Source organism: Varroa destructor, unplaced genomic scaffold, assembly GCF_002443255.2.
Source record: "Varroa destructor unplaced genomic scaffold, Vdes_3.0 BEIS01000006.1, whole genome shotgun sequence".
Taxonomy (NCBI): domain Eukaryota; kingdom Metazoa; phylum Arthropoda; class Arachnida; order Mesostigmata; family Varroidae; genus Varroa; species Varroa destructor.
The window spans coordinates 9,351,408-9,377,367 of record NW_019211459.1 but is presented as its reverse complement, the minus strand read 5'-3'; the positions used below and the strand labels follow the sequence as shown (position 1 = coordinate 9,377,367).

The window sequence follows — 25,960 nt, the reverse complement described above, 5'->3', positions numbered from 1 at the left end:
TTAAGTACTAGGCAATCATTTTACTGCTCTAACCGATGCCGACTGCTGCTTTTGCTCGGTTCATTGCTCAATTGACGAAGTTGCGCGTCATATGTTGCTTGTTGTAGGTGTCAGACACGAGCGACTACCACTCATCGAGATATATTCGTGTACTCGTGCGCCATTGGTGCATATTTCGATGGAAAACGAAATGAGTGTGCGATATCTGACCGGATAAAACTACGACCCTCGTAGGAGTCAAACTACAATATATGGAGGGTAGCACTGGGTGCCACCGGGCGCTGTCGCATCGCTTTTCACAACAACACTAGCAACGGCTCCAACAACACCCCTGACAACCCCCCTAATAATACCCGTGCGTCTGCTATTGTTTGGGATGCACCACGAGCAGTTCTCGCGACTGCTGCTACTATAACAACAGCAGCACGAGATGGTTTGGGCGTGTCCTCGGTCGCATCCTCCGATACTAAAATATTCATGCTACATCCGCACAACCGGCAAATGCATAGATGCACACACATACAAACATACACCTCCCCACCCTCACCCCCAACAAGGGGAATGGAATGGATGGATGGACGGGCCGACATACAGACGAATACACAACGACGAGAAATAGGAAAAGAGAGTGCGCGACTATTGCGCCCTATACTAATCGAGGTGTCTAACCCAAAAGTCAGAGCGGCCGGCGATCAGGGACTGTACAGGCAGGATACGCCCTTGAGCCAGCAAGCCCTAGCTATGCACACCATCATACTACGCTACTCTCCCATGGTAAACCATAACACTACTGCGCGATGGTGCGGCAGACGTAAAGCGTTCGTTGCCATCTTCATCGCCAAAGAAGTGAGTGATCATCGTTATGGGTGGTGGTAAAATGATAAGCTAAGTATGGTACAATGAAGATAGCTGTGTATCCGCCAAAGATGAGAACATGCGTGAGAGATTATTAACGGAATAAGAAGTACAGGACTCGCAGCGATCGACTGTTTGAACTACAAGTTGCCCATGTGTATAGCGTTACGGTGCATGGTTCCTCTTCAGTATGCGCACTAAGTGTTCTTACATGTAAATATATTTTTTTCTTATGACGTGTACTAATGATATCGTTAATTTAAAAAGTATTTTCGTCGTTATTGCTAAAAATTGACAAAATCTACAACTGATCAATCGCAATTGCGACAGCGAAAAAAGGGCAAATCGTCCAAAAGAAGAGATTAGATAGTAAAATTGAGGATGGACGAAAGGGTCAGCCAAGCTGCAAAACGATGGTCTGTGGTTGAGCGTTTGACCGAGTTCCGCATTATTGCCAAGGCTAATATTCCTCTATTACTTAGGGCCTGAGCAACGGATCAAGGCCTTGGTGACCGCAGCAGGTGTGTACACGACTGAGCGCATCAGCACCTGTTAGAGATACTTACAGACCTTTGCCATGTGCAACTCAATATTGGTCGATTCCACTGTGGGCAGTAAGGCGACGTGGGATGAGTCCAATGATCGTCTGTTTGCGCGGTTTTTACGGAAAGCATCATCTCACGCAGGAGAACGCTGCGCGTGGGTCCGATAAGGTGATAAAAACCTGTACGCGTTTTCCCAAGGGAAAGCAGTTTCTGCTGGGCTGTATCGGGTTGCCATTAAAGTTTAGGTCTTCCTAGGAGAGATCAAGGTATTTTGCCTGCGTGACGACTTGCTGAAGTATCTGACTGTAGCGTCGTCGTTTGACTGTACGGCCTTTACGAATCTTGCATTACCGTGATAAAGCTGGGGCCCGACCGTCGCCAGAGTCAACCAGTATGCCCAGTAGGTCAAGCTCCTGTTGTTACTGTGTTGCGCCGAGTCGCTTCTAAGCTAAGGATCGCAATGCTAACAGCAACCAGACCCGCTGCATTCGCGTGGCACTGCACGAAAGACCTGTGTCGGATGCATCCTAGTGGCGTCCACTCAAGAGTTGGGAGGCTTTGAGGTGGCCCCGATATCAAAAGGATGCAACGGACGAACCCTCCTCTGAACAAGATTATCATAAGACTCCCGGATGTCTTGTCACTCTGGGAAAACAAGTGGGCATGTAGACATTCAAAACACTATGCAGCGGATGCTAAAGCTGCTCTATATTAGCCGCGGAATATATCTACAGGTCAGGAAAGTTGTGGTTCGTTGTGAAGGTTGCCCAGAATCAAAAGCTAGAGAACCACAGGCGTGTAGTCTGACTTCTTGTTCTTATTCGAAGGTATCTACAATTATGAAGATAACTGGTTGTAGAGAATGCTGAGCCGCGTACGCGTAAACGTCGATAAACGTTAACAACCAAAGCGCAAGATTCGGTTCGGGCACATAGAGTAGACCTTCGAGGAAGGACTAGCGTAGAACCTAATTGGAAATGAGCTGTATGTATGTTAATCTTAGAAAGTCTTAACCTTATTCTTTTCTATAGTAGAATAAAAAATAAGAGGGTTAGAAAAAAACATATTTCTATTTTACTATGTTTTGCACGCAACTCAAGAGGACGTCTATCGAACGCGAAACATTTCGAACAGATTATACATACGATTATACGTAAACCTCTAGCGCACCTAACCGTTAGCGTTAGATTTTCCTCTAAACAGACAGGTGTCCTCTAATCATCATCACGACGTTTGCCTTATCCATATAATTATATCTGCACTATTTGTCCTTCTCAAACACAACACGCTTGGAGTATAGGTAACGTAGAAACGACCCGTGTCACTCACACATTTACCCACTCCTATGGCTCTTACGCTAAGCCCATTTTACACATACAGCTTTATCTCCCCCTCCACTAAACTCGTGAAAAAAGCGCCTTTGTCATTATCTGTAGCGGTTCATACCGAAGAGGGGCATTCTAGCATTGGTTGTGGGTCTACTCGTAGACAACAGACCCGTTTAGGCCTCGTAAACATGCGACTGCGCGGTATCACAACTGCCCCTTTGCTCTTCGAAGTCGTACAGAGCTACAAACATAGTGCTCTCTTAATTCGACAAGAAACAACGCACTGTTTCCGTATCAACTTATGCGGGAATATGAGATGTCAACACGCGGCTACTTTTCAAGTTACCTACATCACCAGCAATAACTAACGCAATTTATTAACTTGAATATGTTGAGGAACGACGATGTCGCTTACAACCAGCAGAAGCAGATATTATTGGCGAATCATTGAATCTGCCAAACCCGAACGCAACGGCGTTGGTACTCATCTCAAAATGCAAGAGGGGTGGGGGGTATGTTTGTAGCTATATTTATTAATTTTTTTTTCTTGCCCCAGAAGTGAATTTGACGAATTAGTTTGATGTTCGGTAAGTTGATATTTATATATTGCACACTGCATTGATGAATAATAGTGTGTCACCATATCCAGAGTCCCTAAAACAGGTACCTGATCGAAAAAATATACGTTTGATTTCATATAAAATTTATAGCATCGACGACTTATATTGCGTACAGGGTAACGCCGGACTTCTGGTCGACACGCACGTTCTCTGAAAGCGAACTTCACGCAGTAATCATTCTGAGAAGTGTCCTCAACTCTTTAACAATTAGGCTAAGATAGAAACTACGCTAATTCTAGTTAGCAATACATATGTAGATGATGGCCCATGGGAATCAGAGACGACGGTTTATTGCGGTCCCAATGTATCAAGCACAAGGCCGGCGAAAGACCTATATTGCAGAACCGTTCCGGCCAGAACGTTGTAGCCTACTTGGTGCCACTGAAACGCTTCCAATGTAGGTGCTTCAGCTTTGAAATATTCAGTTTTATATGATGGAATAGCGTAGTTTCTACGTGTACTAACTCGTCTATTCTGTTCGTGCGTGCCTCTGGACTCTACTCTGCCGTAAGTTAACGAGCACTTATTTACAGAGTGATACGTTCTGTTCTTAAATTAGATGATGTAATCCTTCCGGTCAATGCTATTCTATGTGCGTTATATGAACTGCGCGATCTGAACACCACCGTCAGATCGCGCTTATGGCTATGGGTATTTCACGAACAGCTTAAGTTATCTTTTCGCTACGTATAATACTAACAGTATAATAACAGTAATACATTATCGCATCGTCATGAAAGATATATTGGAGCTGAACATAAGCTAGCTTCATAAGAACGTATTCCTAGACGTATACGCATTATCTAATACGATGGTTAGACAGGACGCGACGCCTTTCTGCATACGACCATTAAGCACTCCGGTGCAGTCTTTCAGTCATTGTCAATTGCCACTATACACGATGCTCCGTAACCTCGGGCAGGCCACGGTAGGCCAACTCAGCAAGGCCTCGCAGCCAAGCTCAGCGGCAGTCACGCCGCCGCTGTGGCCTTAACGGTGTTGTTATTCAAGCTGCTTAAATATGTACAGCGGAGGCCTGACAGAGCAAGGTATCATGCGAGAGAGCGAGAGAGAAAGGAGGAAGGGCACAGCACTAGTGGCGGAGACGACAGCGTGGTGGCTTTAGTAGCGATGGTAGGGTCGTGCAGTGCTAATAGGGTCAGCAATATTTGCCGTGAAGTCCAGACCTAAACAAAAAGCAATGGAGAAAACAAGAGGCTGGGAGCACAACGACAATGGCACCTACGCTGATCAGCACCAACGGCCACTGGCCGCAGGCCGCAGGTCAACGAATTAGATGTTAGCCAATGAAATTGGTCCATAGTTAGTTTTATCATCAACGCATTGTCATGAGAGGATACAGGGAAGTACTATATTAGAAAGTGTACAATGCATTGGGTTAACGTGGGCGTGTTATTCAGAGAGCACGTGCTATCTCTATTTTTCCTTTAAGTAAATAAAACTGTGGAATATGTTGTCATAAAGGAAATTGATCTGAGGAAAACTACGTATTTAATAAAAAAAAATAAATAAATTACGTAATAATTTCGTCTTGATCCGAACGCGGTGATTAGCGGCATTCGCCTCACTAAACACCATGTGAAATAACAATGATAAAAAAATAACAAATGTTTAATTTTTTTGTTTGCCCACTGTCCCTGGCTCTTTTTCTCACTTTATTCGAGTTAGTATAACTATTACATCAAATCCTAACGAATGATCTATTTGGTACCACCAAACGCTACCACCATGAATGTAGAGACACATTTAGGAACATAGGAATAATTGCCAAAAAGTTACTTGTTTGTTCGCCTAACAGCTCCCTCGCCATTTTATTCAGACGCACCCCCTAATGATGTTTACTGCGCGAGTGCTTCATCGAGTTGGCAGAATCTCCAAGGAGACCGAACAACTGTTGACGAGACAGAACAGCTAAAACCCATGCCTTGCCTTATATACTACATGTACTCTTCAAAACTCGCACCACTCGATTGTTAAGCAGCCGCTCTACCTGAAAAGTCTCTGTTTTCCTGATTTCCCTCCAGCCTACATAAACACTGCTATTGCGTACTCGCATTTACCGTAGCTTCTCTCCCGTTGCTTTTCTCTCTCTCTCTCTCTCTTGCAGCATCGGCTTCAGTGCCTAACGCCGGTAACGGTGAGCAACTTCGGATGAGGAACACGGACGAGTGATGAGCGCTAAGAAATGAGTTAGACGATGTCCGTCAGTGGACAGGCATCGTGCAATTATATATAAACAGCCCAGAGCAAGTTAACTGTCGGAGGTGGCTGCAGACCGTATTAAAGTGGGGGTCTAGGCAAAGTCTAACGACTCCTGTTGCTTGTGGCTCTTTATGACAACGCTACTCAAGTTTTATACTCATCATAACCCAGTCTCTTTCCACCTCACTCATCCTTAATGGGCAAAGTTTTTCCTCTTTTCTGCCTAATACTCCTACCGGATTCTCTCTTTGTTCCACCCTGGTCGGTTACTATATATTATATAGTCGCCCACTATATAGCTAGTGTTCGGATCGCCGATGCTCGTTCCTACTGGCTACAAAACATCACCCCACTGTAGGCGTCAAAACTATCGTAGTGAGCGCGGGCATAGGACCACTACGATTACCATTACTTCGCCGTATGCTATAGACAGACACAGCTGATGCTGCGGGGAATCGCCAGGCGTTTACGGCGAACAGATCCTACCTTTTTCCTTCTCTAGATCTCGGCGCAGCCGCGGTAGATTCATGGACAACCGCAGCACGAGTTGAAGGCGGCAACCTAACACTACAAGAACCAATGATAAAGAGAAAGGACCTCGGGTCGCGTTCTTTAATGCTGCTAATGTTGAAATTGTACTATGTACTCACACCTCCTTAAAGAATTCTTCTCGTGCTAGCAACTGGATCTCGACTAGACTAGACTGGCCTATTGTAGGCCGCGGTAGTCGAAACAGGCCAATGCGACGAATTACACCTGACTCGCACAGACCGACGAAGCAGAGTCCAGAGAAGTTGTCTTGCTCAGGCTTCAGTTGAGACATGTACAATGCCAGACGGGCCATTGAACACGGGTCGATGAATTGTAAACGTTGTCACATCAGTGTTTTTTGTACTGAAGATGAGGCGCACCGTACTGATAAATGCAATGCACTATATACTTATGCCTGTATGTTGTAGGGGAATGCGGATAGACACGTGTGGGCATGACAGAGGACGACTAGGTCTGAGCGTTTCTGGGAACAAACTCTTATTATCGTTGCTGTTTCGAAAAAAAGTTACCCGATACGAGCCAGCTGAAACGGGAATTCAAAAACCTATACAAGAACCGTCTACAGTAAAACCTCTGCCCAGTCAATATTATAGTAGTCGTCGTCGTCACTGTCATTTTCGATTTTGATCAACGATGACGAATCATCTCACGGAAGAGAGACATCCACTTAGCATCTACTAAACAATTTAAGCCTTCGCACAAACAAGTTGGAATATCTTTGATCTGAGCTGCCTCTGAACCGGAATTTCCGAGTTGGTACGTCGCGCGTCCACAATACATTCGACCCTAAATTAACTGATAAGTATAGCCGAGCGTATTATTATTATTATTATAGTGCTATCGTCTCCATAATCAGTGGTTCGAGGGGCGAATTATGAGAATAGCAAGTATTGTTGTCATATTAGGTCTACCTGATGGGCGCTTATCATCCGTCCTAAACTCCATTTAGACTTTCTCCTGCATATAATCTAATAGATGAAACAGGACAGTGGGATCGCTTTTTCCACGTTGCCTCCGTTGTGCTTCTTCTATTAATTAATTTCAGGGAAATTAATGTTCAGCCGATGCGGTCCACTCGCGTCACAGGCAGTTGTTGCTAAGGAGACCGACAGAGGGGCGTGTGTTGTAGTGAGAACTACAGGCATAATATATGACCGGAGATGGTTTATGCATAGGAGGAGTCAGCAGAACTATATTTGAATTTGGTACTATTAACGAACTTCAGTCGCTCGTAGTGCAGCGGCCCACCTTTTTTAAAGGGTGATAGTGTCCTCTGTGCAAGCTATGCCGTTTTGCGAACTGGGGACTGATTTTTCATTCTTACCAAGAGCAGTTTCCGCTGTACAGGCCCCTGTGTACGCCGTTTTTAACTCTTCGATTTCTAATCAACTCCCTTGTCATGATTATTATTGGGTACATATATAGGACTGCTCAGAAGAGCGCACAAATCTAATGTACACTGGTCCCAAAGTAAATTATCGAAATGTCAAGCATGTATTCTGTATAACATCTAGTTGTATTGTGTACCCTTACGCGCTCGGACAAGAATCTTTGCCAGGAAAAGCAGGCTCAGTTGTTCGCATATTGACTGAAGTCGACAACTAGGACAAAGTGTGCATCCGTAGCTTAGTTATATAAGCTGTATGTAGTCACAGAGAACATTCCATGATTACGTACAATGTTTACTATATTCTAATGTGAGCCAGTGAGCGCTTATCGAGTTGAAATTAAACTAGAGTCATCGGTTGATTTTACCTGCTGGCAGCTGACAGAAGGTACCTCAGGCAAACCCTTATCCTGGACTGCCTTTTCTGGTCTAGACACTGCTATTATACGCATCTCTACCCTGCCGCCGTTTTGCCATCTAATACGAATCAACCTCTTAACCATAGTATTGAAATTCCATTAGCAACGAACTCGGCAAACTTGTTGTTAGGTGCAGGCAAAAATAGCAGAGCTAGGATAAAATGAAAGGCTGTGAGAATCGGATCAGCTACCCCTGCCATCGTTCGCCTGCGGCGTGATGGCCGCGACGGCTGTTTCTTATACCGGTTGCATCGGTACTAACCCCCCGGCCATGGGCTATTCGTCTGTGCATCGGTACGCGAACCACCGTGGCGACTAAAGGCGAGCTTTTTCCGCGCACCATGAATGCATTCATACATAATGCGGTTGACGGGTAACTGAAGCTGGATAGGTAACCATGTTCGTTTACAGATGTGAATATACCATCTGAGACCAGAGCAACATCAGTTCTGTGACCAGAGAATATTAATTGACAGGGACTGTCGTATCGTTCACGAATGAAGGCATTTCATGGAACGAGAATCGTTCCATGCATCGGCAAATGGAAGCATTGTCGGGTCGGCTTTCTTCCAATGTATATGATATTATGTACAGGTGTATTCGGCAGGCCGGGAGCGATTCGGCGAGAAGCGGAGGGCGTCTTCCGCAAATGGAACGGCTGGGAGCAGTGCCAGCTGATATCCAGCCAGGCAGTGATCCCTCGAGCTGTAGCTGCTCGTTCGGTATGGATCCCGAATTATCCTCGTTTTCCCAACAGATACGCAGCACTCTGCAGCGAGCTTATGGACGCATCAGGAAGAAGGCATACACATTTCTTGCTCACCGAGTTCGCCTTATAATAGCACAGAAGAGTTATCACGAGGTGCGCACGGTAAAATGAAGCTATAGGATTTAGGGTTGACAATCAGACTCTGAATTGCCTTATTCTGCTCACACACACAGCTGAGATGTGTAACATTGACGTGCTTAAATCTAAATAACCCTATCTAATAACATCTTGTTAAGCATTTCTTCAAACGGTTGACTTCCGCAGTATGAGAAAAGTGTATCTACAACCGGCGTTGAAGACGTTAGCGTTGCACCATCGCCCTTAGTCATAACGTGCCTAAAAAGTATCTGTGTGCCATGTTTCTGCGTTAGAGGCTAATCACTGTAGACCTTTACACATAAGTAAATCCATGGCAAAAACACCACTGATGGACTTTTTTTTCAGGCTATCTGTGGCATCATAAAAGCGAAAAGTGAAGAATTGAAACCGCAGTCATTTCTATCTATGTGCAATCTTCTCGCCCACTTTCTCACTCTGTCCATTAAAATTGTGCCAACTGCTAGGAAGTCAGGATAGAAGCGCGTAAAATTGTATCCTATTCTTAAATTTTAGCAAAGTCTCTGGTAGTGGGCAATCATCTCCTTTTTTGTCGTTGCACACCAATGACCGGTTCACATAACGTCGTCGTGTACCGCTGGTAAATCATTAATTAACGAATAGCGTCTTGGCCTTCCAGTTCCAATCAGTCGCGATGGCTAGAACAATGATGACCAGCGCATGTCATCGCTCCATCAGCTCGTTCTCGCCCATGGCTCTTTCGATTTGCCAGCTCGAGAGACGCCGTTCCCTATACAAACAAATCATCATCATCGTCGTCGTCTACTGGCATTGTTCGTGGGCAGGCGAAGATCGTCATCGGACATTCGTATTCGTTATGTAACAGGGAAAACTGATTGTATCGAGGATTGTATAGGATTATGAGGTCGCAAGGCTGCGTCCGGCATATTTGTTACTTTCTTCGTCGTTCCTTTAAGCATATCCTTGCTACTATATTTATTTATTGCAGATTTATTCCAGCTGCCCCCAACCTGCTCCTCCAACCACAGTTTAGCGTTCATGTTTTCGTTCACTATTCCAGCTGTCCTTACTCTAAGACTCCCTGTGTCATAAGGCTGACTCCACGCTTTTTTATGCCCCTCGTCGCCTCGCCGTCACCACGTCGTCTGCTGCGTTCTTTCTGTGGTGAGTCTCATACGACAACCGCTGCCGGCAAGCAGGCAGGCTTCTGTAGTTGCATTGGTTTAGTATCTTTTGCTGCTGCTGCTGCTGCTACTGCTGTTGTTGCCATTGCTAAAGAACGCAGTGAGGCAGTCGGTAGCCTGATAGTAATGGTGATAGAACCGAAATTTAGCTCAGCCCGAGCGACAAGACCACTCCCAGTTACTCTGATGTTCAATGGGGATAGCCGGTCGCAGCAGTTAGTTTGGCTATCGTCCTATGCCACTTCTCCACTGTGCGGCGCGCCGCACTAATCTATGCATTTCCAAGTGTCGCTATATTTTGTAGCGGCCGTTTATCACCGAAGATACGCCACCCATCCGATGGCGACCAGGCGGATGGGTGCGCGCGTGCGTGCATGTGTGTGTGTGTGTGTGTGTGTGTGTGCCTGTGTGTACAGGGCTGAGAATCCTCGACCAACCGCGCCCCTCCCTCCGTCCCAGTTCGCTACTCGTTGTCGTCATCGTTGTCTAGCATCCCGTTGGACTCTCCTATTCAGTTTCCCTCTCTTCTGGATCAACACTACTACCGCGTTACAACAAGCCGAATAATCGCCCCCGCAGCGGCAACAGCAACCAGCGACAACACATCTTCAACATCTCCACACTGCTGCCGGCTGCTGAAGTCTTCCCCATATCCCTCAGCTCCCCAATTTGGCGTCACTAAACGGCCAACGCTTCTCAGTTATGAGATGTGGATATATGAATGGATGGCTTTCTGGTGCTCTCTTATGGGCGATTGGCAGGGGTTCAAGCTTGGGGGCGAATTCGAGGGGATGACAATGAGATGAAGGGGCTGACAACAGACGGATACGAAGAGGAGGTATACAGCATCAACATCGTTTAATTCGCTAATAGCGGTCCGCCATTAGGCTCAGACGGTATTCGTTGGTTGCGCCACTGGGATCGCCGTTGCTTCGACTGCTGCTTTTGTCACTACATATGTCTGGTATTGCTAACGTCGTTGGTGTATGATGATAGAAGAGGTCAGAGGAGGCCGCTTCTCTTGCCCTAACTCCCGTTCCCTCAACGCCCTTTCTAACCCCATAGATCCTTATGCCCCTTGCCCCCTCCCTCCTCCTTTCCCAAAAACAAGAATATCCCTTGCCAATTTCGTTTGTCGGTGCTACGAGCCTAAAAAATAAGCAGCCACCGAACAAACATTACCCAATGATGCGTTCACTCGCGAACCCATAGCTACAGACGAACAAGCGCGTGAGTGTTGTCAAATATATAGGAGCTTTTTTACTCGGAAAATCCGATGGTGGGAAAGAACGATTTAAAAGCAAACTTCAGTGTGAATTATATGCATATGCGTCTTTACATAGGGAATTGTGGCCGCTAATAGGCTATCGCTATTGTTAGTTATCGGTAGACCCGTCTGCAGAAGGCTGGAAAAATTCAATACGATCCCAGGGAGATACTGAGTCGCAGCAACGACGTCGGTGAGCAAAGCCGGCGGTTGCTTACGCATTTTCAGGTTAAGTATAGTTTTTGCGTAAGCCAATGCTCACAAATCGCGATTTTGTAGCGTACACTAGACACTCTCCTTTACCATCTGATCCATTCAGTGACTCTGAAAGGAAACACAGAAAGAAACGTGAAAATCGCCATCTTACCGCTACCGTCAGTCACACTTATTGGATGAACATTTGTAGTGTCCTATTTCCATGCGTAGTAAAAGCATTGTCTTACTTTGTCTAGCAGACGCTTATACGACGACCTATCTTAAATTTATCGATTCTGTAAATAGTAAATAAGAGTAATTCGTTCCCAATGGAATGGTTCTCCGTCGTCGTCTATGCGAGTACTGACCTCCCGTAGTTTCGGCTGGCCTGTGACGCTTTCAATTGGACATAACTGAAGGCGAAGACTAAACCATCCATCGATTTCTAGTACATCTGCTAACAAATGGCCCGCTAGCTAACTGTGCTAGAAAATAGTAATTTATCGATATAAAATCGTTGTTGATCTGACTCGTTCTAGTCGTTGTTATCTCCTTAACGATTTACAACATGTAACGTTTAACTTTGGTTTTTGTTGTCGCTGCTCGTACCTCTACAAAATCTAGTACCAGTTACCCTGTTAGGTATACGTATATCTGAAGTTTTGTGTAGCCATTGTGATACGTACGTGTCAGCGAGTATGGTCCCCCCGGCAGAAATCATTCATTTGAAAAGCGGTGTGTAACACACATCATTTTATCAGACGTTTATTTTACTGTTCGACCGCTGTCCGTATGAACTCCGTCGCAGCGACCCGCCACAACGACCAACGTCCGAATGTGTAGGACGCTACACTATGGAAACAGCGGCAGCAGCTGCTACCAGATAACAGCCCCTCGCGAGTCCGCAGCATACCCTGACACAGAAGGATACCGCTCACCGCTCACCGCTCAGGAGTTCGCCCGTCACTAAATGCGAGATAGACAGAGTGACGCGAACAACCTAAAAGAGATAACTCTCTCTCGCTCTGATCCACACCCACACATTCGTACATATAGTACATCCGCGCGCTCTGCACCTAGGCGAGAATGGATTACACGCAAGATCACACAGGATCGCAAAGGATCGTAGCAAGACAAACGACGAATGGCGATCTGCTAGTCCGTTGCCAGTTGGTGGTCGCTGGTCCTGTCTGACCCCCAGGGATGTTGGGCTTCGAGCGTCGAGTCTCGCTGCCCTCCAACAAAGGCCGCTTCTTCGTCATGCTCTCTTTTTCGCCCTCTCTGCCTGGACGAGAATGGCGCACCGCGAGTAGCGTGCGGAATCGTAAATAAACTTCGTGTTTGGATAATAAGTGAGCCAATGCGACCGTCGGTGATAAGCAATGGGCGCTCAACAGAAGCCGTCAGCGACGACGACGACGACGACGAGCCCGATGCAGATCTGTGGTACTGCAGCTGATGCTGGCTGGAGCCGAACCGTTGGATACAGATAACGGCTTGTGATCTGTCGCTGCCCGGGGCCCGGTCGAGAATACTAATAGAGGAAACAATACTATCATATATATGATCTAGAACAGAAGCATGGGTACGTCGAGTCGTCAGCAGCAGTAGAATCAGGCAGGCAGGCAGGCAGGGAACCTTGCTCATTGTGATGGACTCGCTTCTTTCCGAGTAATACGAAGGGATGGGAAATAATAGTTGGCTATGAAACACCTCGAGATGGCGGAGGCCGACGGGAATTGGCGCGCACCGTCTCATGTAGTATGGCGGTTTGGCGGGATCACCTGCATCGTCCTCTGCTGACCGCGACATTACGACAAATTGAATATCGAAGCAAATGAACGATTAGGATAAGCCCTGCGCGTTTTGGCTTAAAATGGTAATTAGGTGGTGTGAGCACAGGGGTACAAATAGCATTTTGTTCCTAGTATACTGCAACCGTTAAAAATATACGTATGATAAGCGTGACCCATTGTGAATATTATGACGATTGTGGCTAGATTAGGGGTGAAGGAAAGGAAACGTTGCATTGCTTCACTGTGTAGAAACACTCTTTTAAAGGCTAAAATTTCTATTTGTAAGGCAGATGTTTTGCCAAGAAGGACTATATATTTAGTTTATAATCAGCTTGTCTTTATAGCGCTTAACGAATAGATATTACGGGACGTTTTGGGCGGCACGAAATGATTTCGGGTAGCTACCTGTGTACTAACAATATTCTCTGTTAGGTTTAAGCTTTCTCTGTGGAGCTTTGCTGGTGATAAGGATCAAGGAAGCGTGTTATCGAGAAATGTCGCTATTGAGCCTGAAACATAGTAATCTCTAATAAAATTTGATATCAGTAGAAGAATAATGCGCTTTATTAAACTAGCAAGTTGGCTGAAAATTGCTTTATACCTAAACTTTTCATTTTCGAAGTCGATTATAGAAAATATTCCCCAGAAAGCGAACTCTTCTTGTTTCGAAAAATTAAAGTACACAACTTTTCGGCAAATGCGGGCTTATTTCGAATAACAGACATATTGTGGCCAGGTAAGAAAATCGGACAAGTTTTACGAGTAAACAATTGGCTTATCTAGTGTACTTATGCGTTTCTGTTTACAGTTACGTAGCTTTGACATCCTCATAAATGAAGTTTTCCTCGTCCTGTTTATAGTTCTATATGGCCTGCTGCAATCGTTGATCATGACATTTTATCGATTCGACTTCTGAGCCGCTGCTGCTGCTGCTATTGCTTAGTGACAATTCCAGAATTTCCAACGGGTACGGGCCGTGTGTAGAAGTTATTGTTGAACAGGCGACAACGCCGACCCAAACTACCAGCCAGGCGCCTACGACGTGCCAGGTTGGCCGGCGAAAGAAGTTGAAAGCAAAAGACCAATAATATTTCGAAGCCGGGAGGAACGATTGTATAAGTTTATTGCTCTTCAGGAAAGTATCTTTACCGGGGTACGAGCAAAACCGCTGCCATCTTCGATGATGTCCGTCGCCAGCTGAAGCAGGGTGGCCGATGCGTCCTGAAAAGGAGCGCGGGAATCATTTTAAGGACCGCTCGAAAACGCGGTGGTAGATTGGTGATCTGCATCGGTTAAATCAAAGGTGTTGGTCGTATCTGTGGATAACGAAATTATAGCGGCGTCATACAGTGAACCGTTCGCTGCGACAACGCAAAAACAAAACTTACTCGCTTCCAAACGTGAACTTAAGTTTGTGCCCTGTGCTGCAACTCGTAAAGTTTGAACGGGACGGAGGGCGATACTTTGAACGGATAGCGGCTTCGCGGTAAAACGCGCAGACGCAGCAAGCGACGAGCATGAACGGTGATAATATGAAAGCAACCGGCGTTCGAACAAAGCCGAGAGATTGAGCCGTTGATTGTAGCAGAAGTCGGCTGTCACAAGCAGTAGATGTTGTCTCCGGACCGTCGGCGGGCGCAGGGAACCTTCTACTGCGATCGATGAGCGGCGACCAAGCTTTAAAGGTTACATCGCAGGTGCGAAAAGGAGTTGATTCATTGGAAATAAAACGAAGTTCCACCCGTTATACTGGCAAGCAGACAAACCGACGAAGGTAACCAATTCATTGTCCAGTTTATACAAATCTAACTTCGTGTGAAATCAGCTCGAATCAGGCAACTTTAACTAATGGCTTTTTACATAGCTAGCACGCAGGAGGTTTTTCACGCGATTGAGTAACTTAATCTTTACGTAGATTAACCGATGCTAAATATAATTACTCCTATTATATGAACGTCATATTATGTGAATTAGCCATTTATTCTACACGTATGTAGAGACTTTAGTCTGTACGTGTGACTCGCGTATGTTGAATACTCTGACTGATCGTTACATCCGCTTCTACAATATTTTGGTTATATATATATATATATATATATATATATATAGTAATATACTGTGAAAAACAACGTACTCATTTAGAAGTTCTCCGAATAAACATGTGACCCTTTCATTGAGATTAACCTGCTTAGGAAGAGTCAAAATGCTGATTAAAAATTATCCCTTGAACTGTAATGCATTGCGTGACACCTTGCGTGAAGGGGCAAACAGTTTGACACCTGTGACCGCTTCGAGAAAATAGGCTATCGTTGATTGAAGTCGTTATCGACTATAATCACAGCGTAGCGGTCCCTCATCGACAAAATTATCGCCGACGCTAATAGCATAGCCAGCAGTTGTCCAACAACGATCTACAAAAGGTGATGTTCGAAGGCGTACCTCGCCACTGAGGCTACCATCGTGTTTTTTTTCGAGCGGCATCGTGTACAAACAGTTTCGGCATAGTGTATTTAAGGCAATAGACTCTCACTTTCAACTTTTCTGTCAACCTGAACCTATACCGGCCAGCACTGTCCATCAAGTCGTCCTTCCTGCTGTAGACCTACAAACATGTGGCATGACGCAGGCTAATTAACGTGTAACGTCAGAGTCGCAATCGTCTCAACAATACGGGCTCAACCGTAACGCTATTGAGCCTCTTGATTCCCTACTTCGATGGCCAAACACGTTCGTCAGTGACCGCCAATAGACGGCAAACATAGAACAGCCATCCAGGTCGCACCTGTAACGTCTTCCGTTCGGTTCTGCCTGAACAGCGAATTCAGCTGTTGGTATTTTTGTTATTAGCCCTTCTGTAGAATCCCGTCATCTCGTTTCGACAGGTTCATCAATATTTTGATAGGGTACATCTGTACATATGCTTTTTCATTTTCAAGTGGTCGCTCTCGTCACCGATGAATGCTACCTTATCGGTCCGCCATAGCTCCGCTGCTTCGGCCGTTCATTGAGCGATCGATCGATGGGTGTCTGTTTAGCGTTTTTTGGGATAGCCCTATACCTTTCATTGGATATGACCTGACTATGTAATCATACACGAAAGAACAGTTGCGCTTTATTCTATACGGCGTGACGGCGCCGTCCGGCGATGGGACATTTGTGATGTTGAGTCGACACGCGCATCGCTCTCACGCCTTAGAAGGCATAGATTAAGCGGCGATAATAGGAGAAAAAAAGTTCAATGTTGACAATGTCACATGATTCGATGGTTTTTTTCCAAAGACTGTGTTCAACCAGAAACAGAATCGAGAACAAAATGTTGGCATTTGCCGGGAATGCCGTTTCTGACGGTCATGATTGACCGTGATTACAACTTTAACCTACAGCACCCATTAGTTATGTTCAAGATGTTTACTTTCCTCAAACAACTTTTTGAGAACGATCGTGCATCGATTTTCAGCTTACAGCAGGCTAAGGGCTTTTTTAATACACATTAGTGTTCCTGTAAGAAAGATTCATGTGTATCAAAAATGGCCTTGGAAGCCGTTTTGAGCTTTTTAGATATAAACCAAACTGAGGATGTTCCTATGGATTTTTTTCACGTTTTTACAACCAGCATAGAAACTGGAAACAAAGTAGTCGATTATGGGCGAAAGAAATTTGAATTTCGTCGTCGCGAAGCGATTGTATAGTAGCTTGTCTTTGTTCAAACTGCAAAAATAACACACTGTCTTGTGTTTTTGACAAATTTGTTAGTTTGTTTTAAAAATAACTGGATTTTGTTTGTAGCAAAAATAGCGGATGCTCGCTACGACAAAGAGTACGTCAAAGTCTTTCTCAATTTTAACATACTACTCGCCTTATATATATATATATATATATATATATATATATATATATATATATAAGACGACGCATCTACTCAGTGCGCAAAATGTTAAGTCATGTTAAAATCTCGCCATTTTAAATTTAATTTTATAACTGCAGAGCAGGAGAAATATGGACAAAAACAAATTTTACAAGCCAACACAGACACAGCGCGGACTGCTACGAGGCACTCCATCATCGGGATATTTCCTGACCGAACAATAAATGCTCCGAAATTAAATCAACAAGAGGAGGAAAAGTGGACGCCTCGATCCATTTCTCGATGCGCGTTACTCTCCGCTGGTTTCCTTTACTCCTTCGCTCCCGATAGCTCGCACGTTACTGTCTCGGAGCCTTCGACCAGATCAGCAACGAAGAAGCTGTTCATAGGAATTTTGCGACGTCAGCGATCTACCTGTTGCTTTCAGGGTATCTGCAGCTTTTGGTGCATGCTGTACAGGACTCTTCTATTAGCAGCTGGTTCCGCTTCTTAAAAATGATCGAATCAGTCAGATCCGTCTCGAGACATATTGACCCATTAATTGGGTTTTCGCGTGGCCGCACAATGGAACGGCTAACTTTGTCCTTGAGAAGAAAGGAGGAAGAATACGGCGCCGTAATGCCAAGCTTGCGGCACGAATTGATGGTCACTTGTTATTCTCTATAAAATCAAATAGTGTGAGTACCTCGTACCGTGAAATTGATTGTTATCCAAAAGATAGCACTTTCGATAGCTAAAATTTATTAGCGCTGATGTTCCTGAAACGGGAAATAATATCTGCGGCCCGGGTGAGAACCAATCTCACAAATTACTTTTGATGTTTTTTAAGCGGTCATTAATTATCATCATAAGTTAGACAAAAAAATTGTAATAACAACGATGGTCTTAGCTTGCATGAATCAGTACGCATCGTTCCTATTACGTGCAAAAGTAACGTCCGTTTTCGTCTATTGTTACGCTGTTTTAAGTTTTTATTTGGAACTTTTTTGCTCTTCAAATTACAAACAAGATCTCTAATCCCTAAACACCAAAGCTGGGTATACCAGACGAGGAAAGCGGCATTTTTTATATGTACTACTTGACACTTTTTCCTGAGGAGGGGACATTTGTTTCAGGTACCGTGAAGCGTCTATAGCTCTGAAGTAGGTAATTACGTTGATATGTAGGCTTATTCAATGGTTATTCGTCTTCAGAAGTGACTAGAAGCGATCTTGAAACTTCACAAGCCATTCTTGAGCAACGAATAGCTAAGGAGTCTTCGACAGGATTGCCAGGCCTGCCTCGGGATGTGCAGGATCCGCGAAAAACAGATTACAAGGAATGACATACCGTTACTTGGACTTTGCTGAACTTCTGCTATTCTAAAGAAGACATAACAAAAACTCAACAAGAAAACAAAGAATATACAACACGTGACAAATGATAGGCGAGACATTGCATGCAACCATAATTTATTCATTGGCGTAATATTATTGTTATTACCGTCAGCCGTGTTTTGCTCCGTTAATAACGAAGAATTTTACACTTTCTTCTTGTTATAAATAGAGAAAAAAAATTACAGTATGCCTCCGTTACAGGTTCAACCTGCAACTTATGTACTCTTATGTGCCTATTCGATAACCTCGCTTTATCTAAGTTTAGCCTAAAGTTAACGTTCTTGTAGCAATCCGCTTGGACAAAAATAGTGATTTCCATATATATATATACCTAGCACAGGGAGAGCGTAGCGGAAAGTCGGGGAGAAGTTGTACTTTATCTAAGCAAAAGCAGAAAATTGAAGAAGCAATGCAAGGGCATGAAGTTACCCATTCATTGAATCATACCAACAAGCGTTCCCACTGCGTGAACTCCATTGATAGTTTCAGTTAGCTGTCCACGACGAGGTACATGTATATAATCTAAGTTAAGCCGAATGCTCTGCGGTAGTCTAAATTGTAACAACAGATTCACGTCTATTATCCACGTACGTTAGTAGATTATCGTCTATTTCGTTGTTGCTCTAACTATAATTTACTCTATTCTGTCTTCTAATGAAAATAATAAAAATTCCTGCTGACTAGATATATGTGTGCATTATATATCGCCCTCTTTGCTCTGTCCAATCTCCCACCTGTGACGATCGATTCTTGCTTTTAATTTCAACAGCCAACAACAAATAACCAATTTCGAATTTAAATCGCCGGGTACCGCCGAGCGCCGCCACGCGGACGCAACAACCACCCCCGCCTAATGGACTTTTTCCGTCTGCGGACGGTAACATGCATCTACCCAGTGTGCGAGACGTGCGTAGACCCATTTCGTCGTAGCTGCCTCTGGCTGGAGTTGGCTCGTGTAAGCGTCCTTCTATGTATGTTTTTGTAACATCTTCATTTGCTGGTCAACCTGCGCTGTCGTACCGTTGAAGGCGGCGACGCTAACGGAGTCGCTGATGCCGTTGGCGCCGGGTGGAGTCGATCCCAAAAATGGGACGCCGCAATTGCTGAATAGATCATTCACCGAACAGGGAGATTTTCGTTGACTAGGGAAGAGTATTGCAGTAATAAAAATGGTAGATGAACGGCAGCTCTGGGAGCGATGGCTACGACTGCAGCAGAAATCCTCCAACGGAGCCGGATTTCGTATTTAGTTACCCGTTTAGTCATTATTCTCGGCCCGCGACCACGGCGACGCTACGTATCATATTGTGTACTGCTACGCCCATCTGTCAATTATATCTTGTGCTCTATTTGGCAATTAAAAAACAAATACAGAAGATCGACGGAAATCGACGCTGTGATTCCAGTTGTGTTTATGATGCAGACTTCGCTGGATTAGTGTCAATTATTTTATATATATATATATATATATATATATATATATATATATAGGAACGGGGTTTGCTGTCACATGTTTAGTAAAATTTGTCCCTAAATGCAAACGTTTAATTGAAGGAGATTTCGTGCACGTACGGGCAAGGACACCCCTTAGGAAATTATCCAATGCAACTCCTACTGGTGTTCCTCGGGACTTCAGTTAGGCGTATTAACGACTTACAAATCGATAGTTCCTTTTATAAATTCACCAATGACTTTTAATGGCCACCATGGGTAAAGCGATATTTGCGTGTACGAATCGTTGAAGCCTTATTCGGACACCCTAAGTATATAATAAGCGGATTAAAATTTTCATAGGACAAAATAGAAACCAAAATGGTGCATTCTAGAAATGAGGTAATACTTATCTAGACAATTCAATATGGGGCACAAAAACAATAAACCATCTGGGTATACTCCGGTTTATTTTAGAAAGAAATATGCATTTTTCTGCAAAATTCGAGATGCAAAATAATATCCGAACTTATCTCCAGCACCCTGTGTACAGCTCAGCTAACATGTATATATACGTATTTGGCTAGATGTGCAGCATATTTACTTATATGAACCTAAGTAAGAATATAGACCGAGTATAATGAAACTTGTCCGAACTTGAGGTAGGGTAGTGTAAGTTCTAAGCCAGTGGGTTGTCAGTTCAGTAATTCTATTTTTCAAGTTTTTGCCACATCCGTATGCCTAAATGCCTTCCGTACGAGAGATGCTTTGCTTATTAGCCACATTGAATGGAAAGGTTTCTCGAAATTTCTTTCGGTAGTCGAGCCTCCCCCTACCCCGCTAACAACAGGCAACAGATACACCCAACTATTCTGGAAAACCAAAGCGAACGAGCACCGAAAATATCAGATCAGATAAATCCATGATACGGGACATTGTCGTTAACGAGTTGTGTTCGTAGTTCCTGGGCCGGTCGCACTGTCCCTATGCGGTTAACAATCGCGATACGCGAGCGATAAAAAATCAGTCTGCCTGAAAAGACTGAAGCTGCTGCCAGTTCCACCAATGAAGAATTAGGAAAAAAATAGCGCAATCATCATTATTATCGAGCGCGAGCCAACAACGAAAACATAAAGACTGATAAAGATGGCCAGTTGACGATCACGCAGTAATGCTATAGACGCTGCGCCCGAAACGGCGGCGTAGACGTGTTATTTTGGCTTTGCTTCTAAACATGTAGAAGAAACTAGATATAGAAAAATGAGGTGAGAAGACATGCAGGATCAGCATTAGTCCGAACTGAAAAAAGTCGTAGCTGGTAAACTGGAGACGACAAGCGAGTGCAAGAGAAAAGCTGAAGCGGTAAGGAAAAAGGTGGTTGATAAGAATGATGGAAGAAGAAAGAAAGCCGATTGCCACTGCTACTCATCGTTATCGGCAAACACAGGCTAGCGGAGGAATATGTTCGGATTTGATATGGAGCCGGTTAAGCACTGTCTGTCTTTCTCGGATGCTCGTCCTATTTTTCCGAAGCCCTGAATCTCTACGTAGCAGGCCTGCACGTCGCGCTATTGCTCGACGCGGCTCGTGCTAATTTTTCGTATCCGTATGAGCAATAGAAGCGAGCAAGGAGCAGAGCTCTACGAAAAAGACAGTGGATCGAAGTAGATTCGGCAGTACCGAGCGGATGGCCGATTAGGTTTTGCCTCGTTTTCTGCTTCTCATCAACCGGCCGGCGAGAAGCTGTTACCGATACTGGAGTTCTTACAACAGCCGCTGCCGTGTTTAGACATGTTTCGGCACTGTCGTTTTCGCTATAGATAGATAAATACGAGCTTCTAGTTGCTATTACAGACCCTACTTGGTCGAATATATAGCAACAAGGTGTATATCAATATATGTCTATCCGATGCGGTTTGCTAGCGTTCGGTATCTCAGTATCTGACGAAATATCCTTAGACAACGAAAGAAAAAAGCCCTAACAAAACCTAGAGGAAGAACAGGTTAGAACAGCATCAATTTTGTCCTAATCGACCTATTTCGTCGCCTTCGTGCTGTTGGATCTTGTCATTCAAGAGTATCTGGGAAAAAAGTTGGAAGGGAAAATTCCTCGAAAGCGGTGCCGGGCTGCTTTCGGTTTGACAGGATTGGAACAGGTTGAACAGTTATATGTCTGCTATATCCCGGTCGTACGATTACACTATCAATTTAACTGATGAACTGGGTCTGCAGGTGGAAACTTCACAGGGTTCAAAAGTTAACAATTTAATTGTTAGTCATCTTATGAACGAATTATAATCCCGAGCACCTCCGCTAGCTAACTGCGTTCTACTGAAAGTGATAATGTTATTTGCAGATATTACCTACCTTATATTTAGGCCACCGCATCACAGACAAACGACCCTTCGATCGCCATCAGAATTGAAGAAAATGTTTGGATCAAAAATCCGATTAATTCAACGATCATTGGAGGCAAAATGCCCAGAAATTTGTACGTTTTCTGACGCGGAGCGCCAGACGTCAGAATCGTCGAGGTCGAGTGGTTCGAAGATGGGCGAAGTAATTAATCGACCAAGCTGCAAGGCTCAAACCTGGTTTGGAGGTAGTTGTCACCGAAATACCATATTCTAACTCGACGGTTGCAGAAAATACCGAAGTGCGTGCACGTGTGCATCAGAAAACGTGGCCTTAGCGATGTAGGACAGAAAGCAGGCGTCGTAGAATTACAACGAGGGCTTGACAATGTTGTAAATGGTCGCACGGTTTCGCTACAACGAACCTGGACTACTGCCAACAGGACGTACCCGCGTACCTAGAGGACTGACAAAAACGGGCTCGGACGGCTCTATGTCGTATGGTGGGACATATAGGTGGGTAGCGCACCCGAGTGTTTCGGTCCATACGGCACTCGCAGACGATTCAGCCGCTATCTCTATATAAGGACAAGATGCCGCTCAAATAAATAGGGGGTGTGCCGGTTTTAGTGCGTCGTTACTAACCTAAGACCGTTTGTTTATTGACGAAAAAACGTCACTCATAGATAATACCTACCATCTGTTATCCGACTTCAGCCTACTACTGATCGCTAGACGACGCATTTGCGTGTATGGAGTATCGCTTTCCTTGGTAACTTTTTGTAGTCGTAGTCGCAATTCCTCTCCCTGCATACACATCCTGCTGATGCATTGCGCTGATGTTATATTTCAGGCTAGCATCTCATTCTATGCTACCACCAGCCTATCGGTTAGTAAACGGGTCGACCCCAATGGATGATGACTGCGACACTCGTCGAGAAGAAGCTGGTTTAGTATGACCAAGTCTACTCGTTGAAGCTTTACATTCTATATTATCATCTGCTGCTACTTCTAACGCTGACCGCGACGATGATGCCGCCACTGCTCCCGGACACTACCTTCCTAAATAGTAAAAATAATAATAATAATAACATGATGCAAAAATAACGCGGCCGAAGATCGCACTACACCTCAAACGAGTCACCGCTACAGAAGTAGCGACAGCAGCGCTTTATATCACTGCAGCAGCCGTATGCGGCCTTAAGCGAAGACCTCATCGCTTCTTCGGCAATGCAATATACATTAAACATCTTGTCGACGTTAAATACAAGAAGACATCGGCGATGCTAGAGGAACGACATAGGCGACATCGTTCTCGTTGCTGTCTAACGATATAACACCACTCGAAAAGATGGCTAGCCACGTCCAATGTTTAATTACATGAACAACTACGTAAGAACGAAGATTTCAACGGACAGGTCATTCGTGAGGTCATCCCTGGTTGCCAAGACGGACCCAGCTCATGAGGGTTTTCGAAGCTGGTGAAGCGATGCAAACGCAACAATTAAGCGATAGAAGCGAAGTTAGCAAATGGAGTAAAAATAGAAAATGATCTGACGTCGTACGGCTTCAGCAGGACCCTGTTGTGTCCAGGACATTCTGGACGTCTTTTTTGCAGTGCTAGATGTCAGACAGCCACGGTTATAGCCGATGTATGCCTAGCAAACATCCGTTGACATTTTGTTTCAAAATAATAGCTATATGTTTCGTTTTTTTTCCTGTGTTTCTAAGAAATCATCATGGCAGATTACAGCTTTGACACACAGGTGGTCAGTCACTCTCCGATTCTGTCGCCGACTGAATTGCGGCACCGTCTCCCAAATAAACAGTAGCTATCTAAGGAAAAATATATATTTTTCCCTGTTCTATTCATTGTTATTGTGTGATTCATTCTATTTCATAAGGCCGCTTTCGGAGCTTTCGTTGTTACTGTCGCTGTCGTCGTCGTTCTAGCTGAACTTATCACCATTCTTATTATGATTACCTTAGCGGTAGTATTTATCAAAGTTCATCATTTGTGCGACGTGATAAAGGCAGTAGCAGCGGCATTAACGGCATCTACGTGCAGTTGTCGCACAGGGGTGTACGCCCGCCACCGGTAGGGCTGTTTGTCTCGTCTGCCGCGGCGTGCACAGACAAACAAAAAAGTAGGCCCACTCTGTTTATCTGAGCTCGTTTCTAAACTATAATTTGTACACGACGTACGCTGCTGAACTGTACGCGGCTCGTTCGTGAGCGTGATATGCACTACGATTTTAATCATTATCTGTAAAAATAGTAAATATTGCTTTCGGCCAATAAGTGCCCACTTTGATGCCTATGTATGCAGTATTTTATGAGTTGATCTTTACGCAGCTAATCCCGTTACTTGGGTAAGGAAGATCCAGTGTTTTCAAGGGTTTATGGCGACGTTTTGACTGGAAAATTAACGAGTCCCTTTACTAAATATATTTTAAGCTATTACATTTGCGATATTTTTTAATTTAAAAAAATTGCTTAGAAGCTAAGGTGATACGAGATCACTTGCCGTGGATATGAAGCAAACCACTCTTGTTGGCAGATCGTCAGTGTTGACTGTCAATAGCGGTTCATCTTGCCTTTTTTCTATTCTGTTTTCTCAACGTTTCCTTATCCATATCATTTCACCTTGTAGCATTTGTGACTTGTAGTATTTACTGTTCGTACGGTGTGTACACATTGTGCGCGTACATCATAATAATAATTACAATAGATGCTACATGGAGTGGGACCGGGACACGGGGTCCCGGGAAATGAGATCCAGTCTGTAGTTTACCACCTTTATTATTTTCAATTAATTTTTCTGACTTTCTTAGGAACGGACAAAGTAGATGGACCTCCGTAAGGCTACGACATTACTACGACAAGTCATGGAATAGTTGCCGCATATATTTGTATGATATACATGAAACTTCTAGTGAAAGGAGACAAACAATGGAAACGTCTTCGGTCGATCCTGTCACTTTAAAGCTGCACATTTCAGAAAGTAAGTTATGGTTTGTACGAAGTTATACAATATTCGTTCGTTCATTTATTTTTTGCAGCATTGGCAACAAATGTATTTTTCGTCTATTCGCGACTATGCTAATATAGAGCCTTGCGGGTTATGTGATTGCATTTCCACGTGGCCTTTTATTTTTTTGGTATTATGCCAGTTTTATGAGCTTACAGCCTACATGTAGTTGGCTTACTTCTAACGTAGTAAGCGCCACTAATCTACCCGCTATTGTGGTTCCCTTCTAAGTCAAACAGCGTCTCCTTTCATTTCATCCTCATTCGTAATTATACTGCGGCTCGATAAACGGTCGCGATAAGTATTGCAGATGGGGCAAGTCATCGCGGCGATTCTATAATGCTATCTAATTATTTATCCATCCCTGTCTATCCGCACACATTATGCTGCGTCTACAATACGTAAGTACCTCGGCCCTGCCAATGTGATACCGACCACGTGCTCGTACTCGATGTGAAAATATTCTATTTTCTGAAATTATCTATTTGGCAAAGTGGGTGCTTAGTCAAACGGAACGCTATGGCTGACAAAAAACAACTGCGCTATAATAGAGAACATACTTTAGCGTAGTGGTATATCTCTCTACATTATTTTACTATGCCTGGATCGGTCCGTGAGTGACCTTCTATCGAGGCACAGCTAACCGGCAAGTGCTTACGTGTCGTCAACAACTGTCCTGCATCCT

General features: G+C 44.3%; 1 protein-coding gene across 23 annotated transcripts in view; it reads left to right on the top strand.

Annotated features, from left to right (window-relative positions):
* Positions 1 to 25,960, top strand: part of LOC147754830 (uncharacterized) — a 141,078-nt gene that overhangs the window by 15,203 nt on the left and 99,915 nt on the right. For 2 of the 23 annotated variants that reach the window (XR_015329791.1, XR_015329785.1), the window contains 2 exons: positions 5,477 to 8,791; positions 9,435 to 14,013. Coding sequence is in view for 4 of the 23 variants with exons in the window: in XM_086992298.1 (XP_086848424.1) it covers positions 8,459 to 8,791; positions 9,435 to 9,588; positions 9,837 to 9,868 (519 nt within the window). In the remaining 19 variants the exon portion in view is untranslated. The other 21 variants (XM_086992301.1, XM_086992300.1, XR_015329797.1 and 18 more) reach the window with 17 other exon arrangements.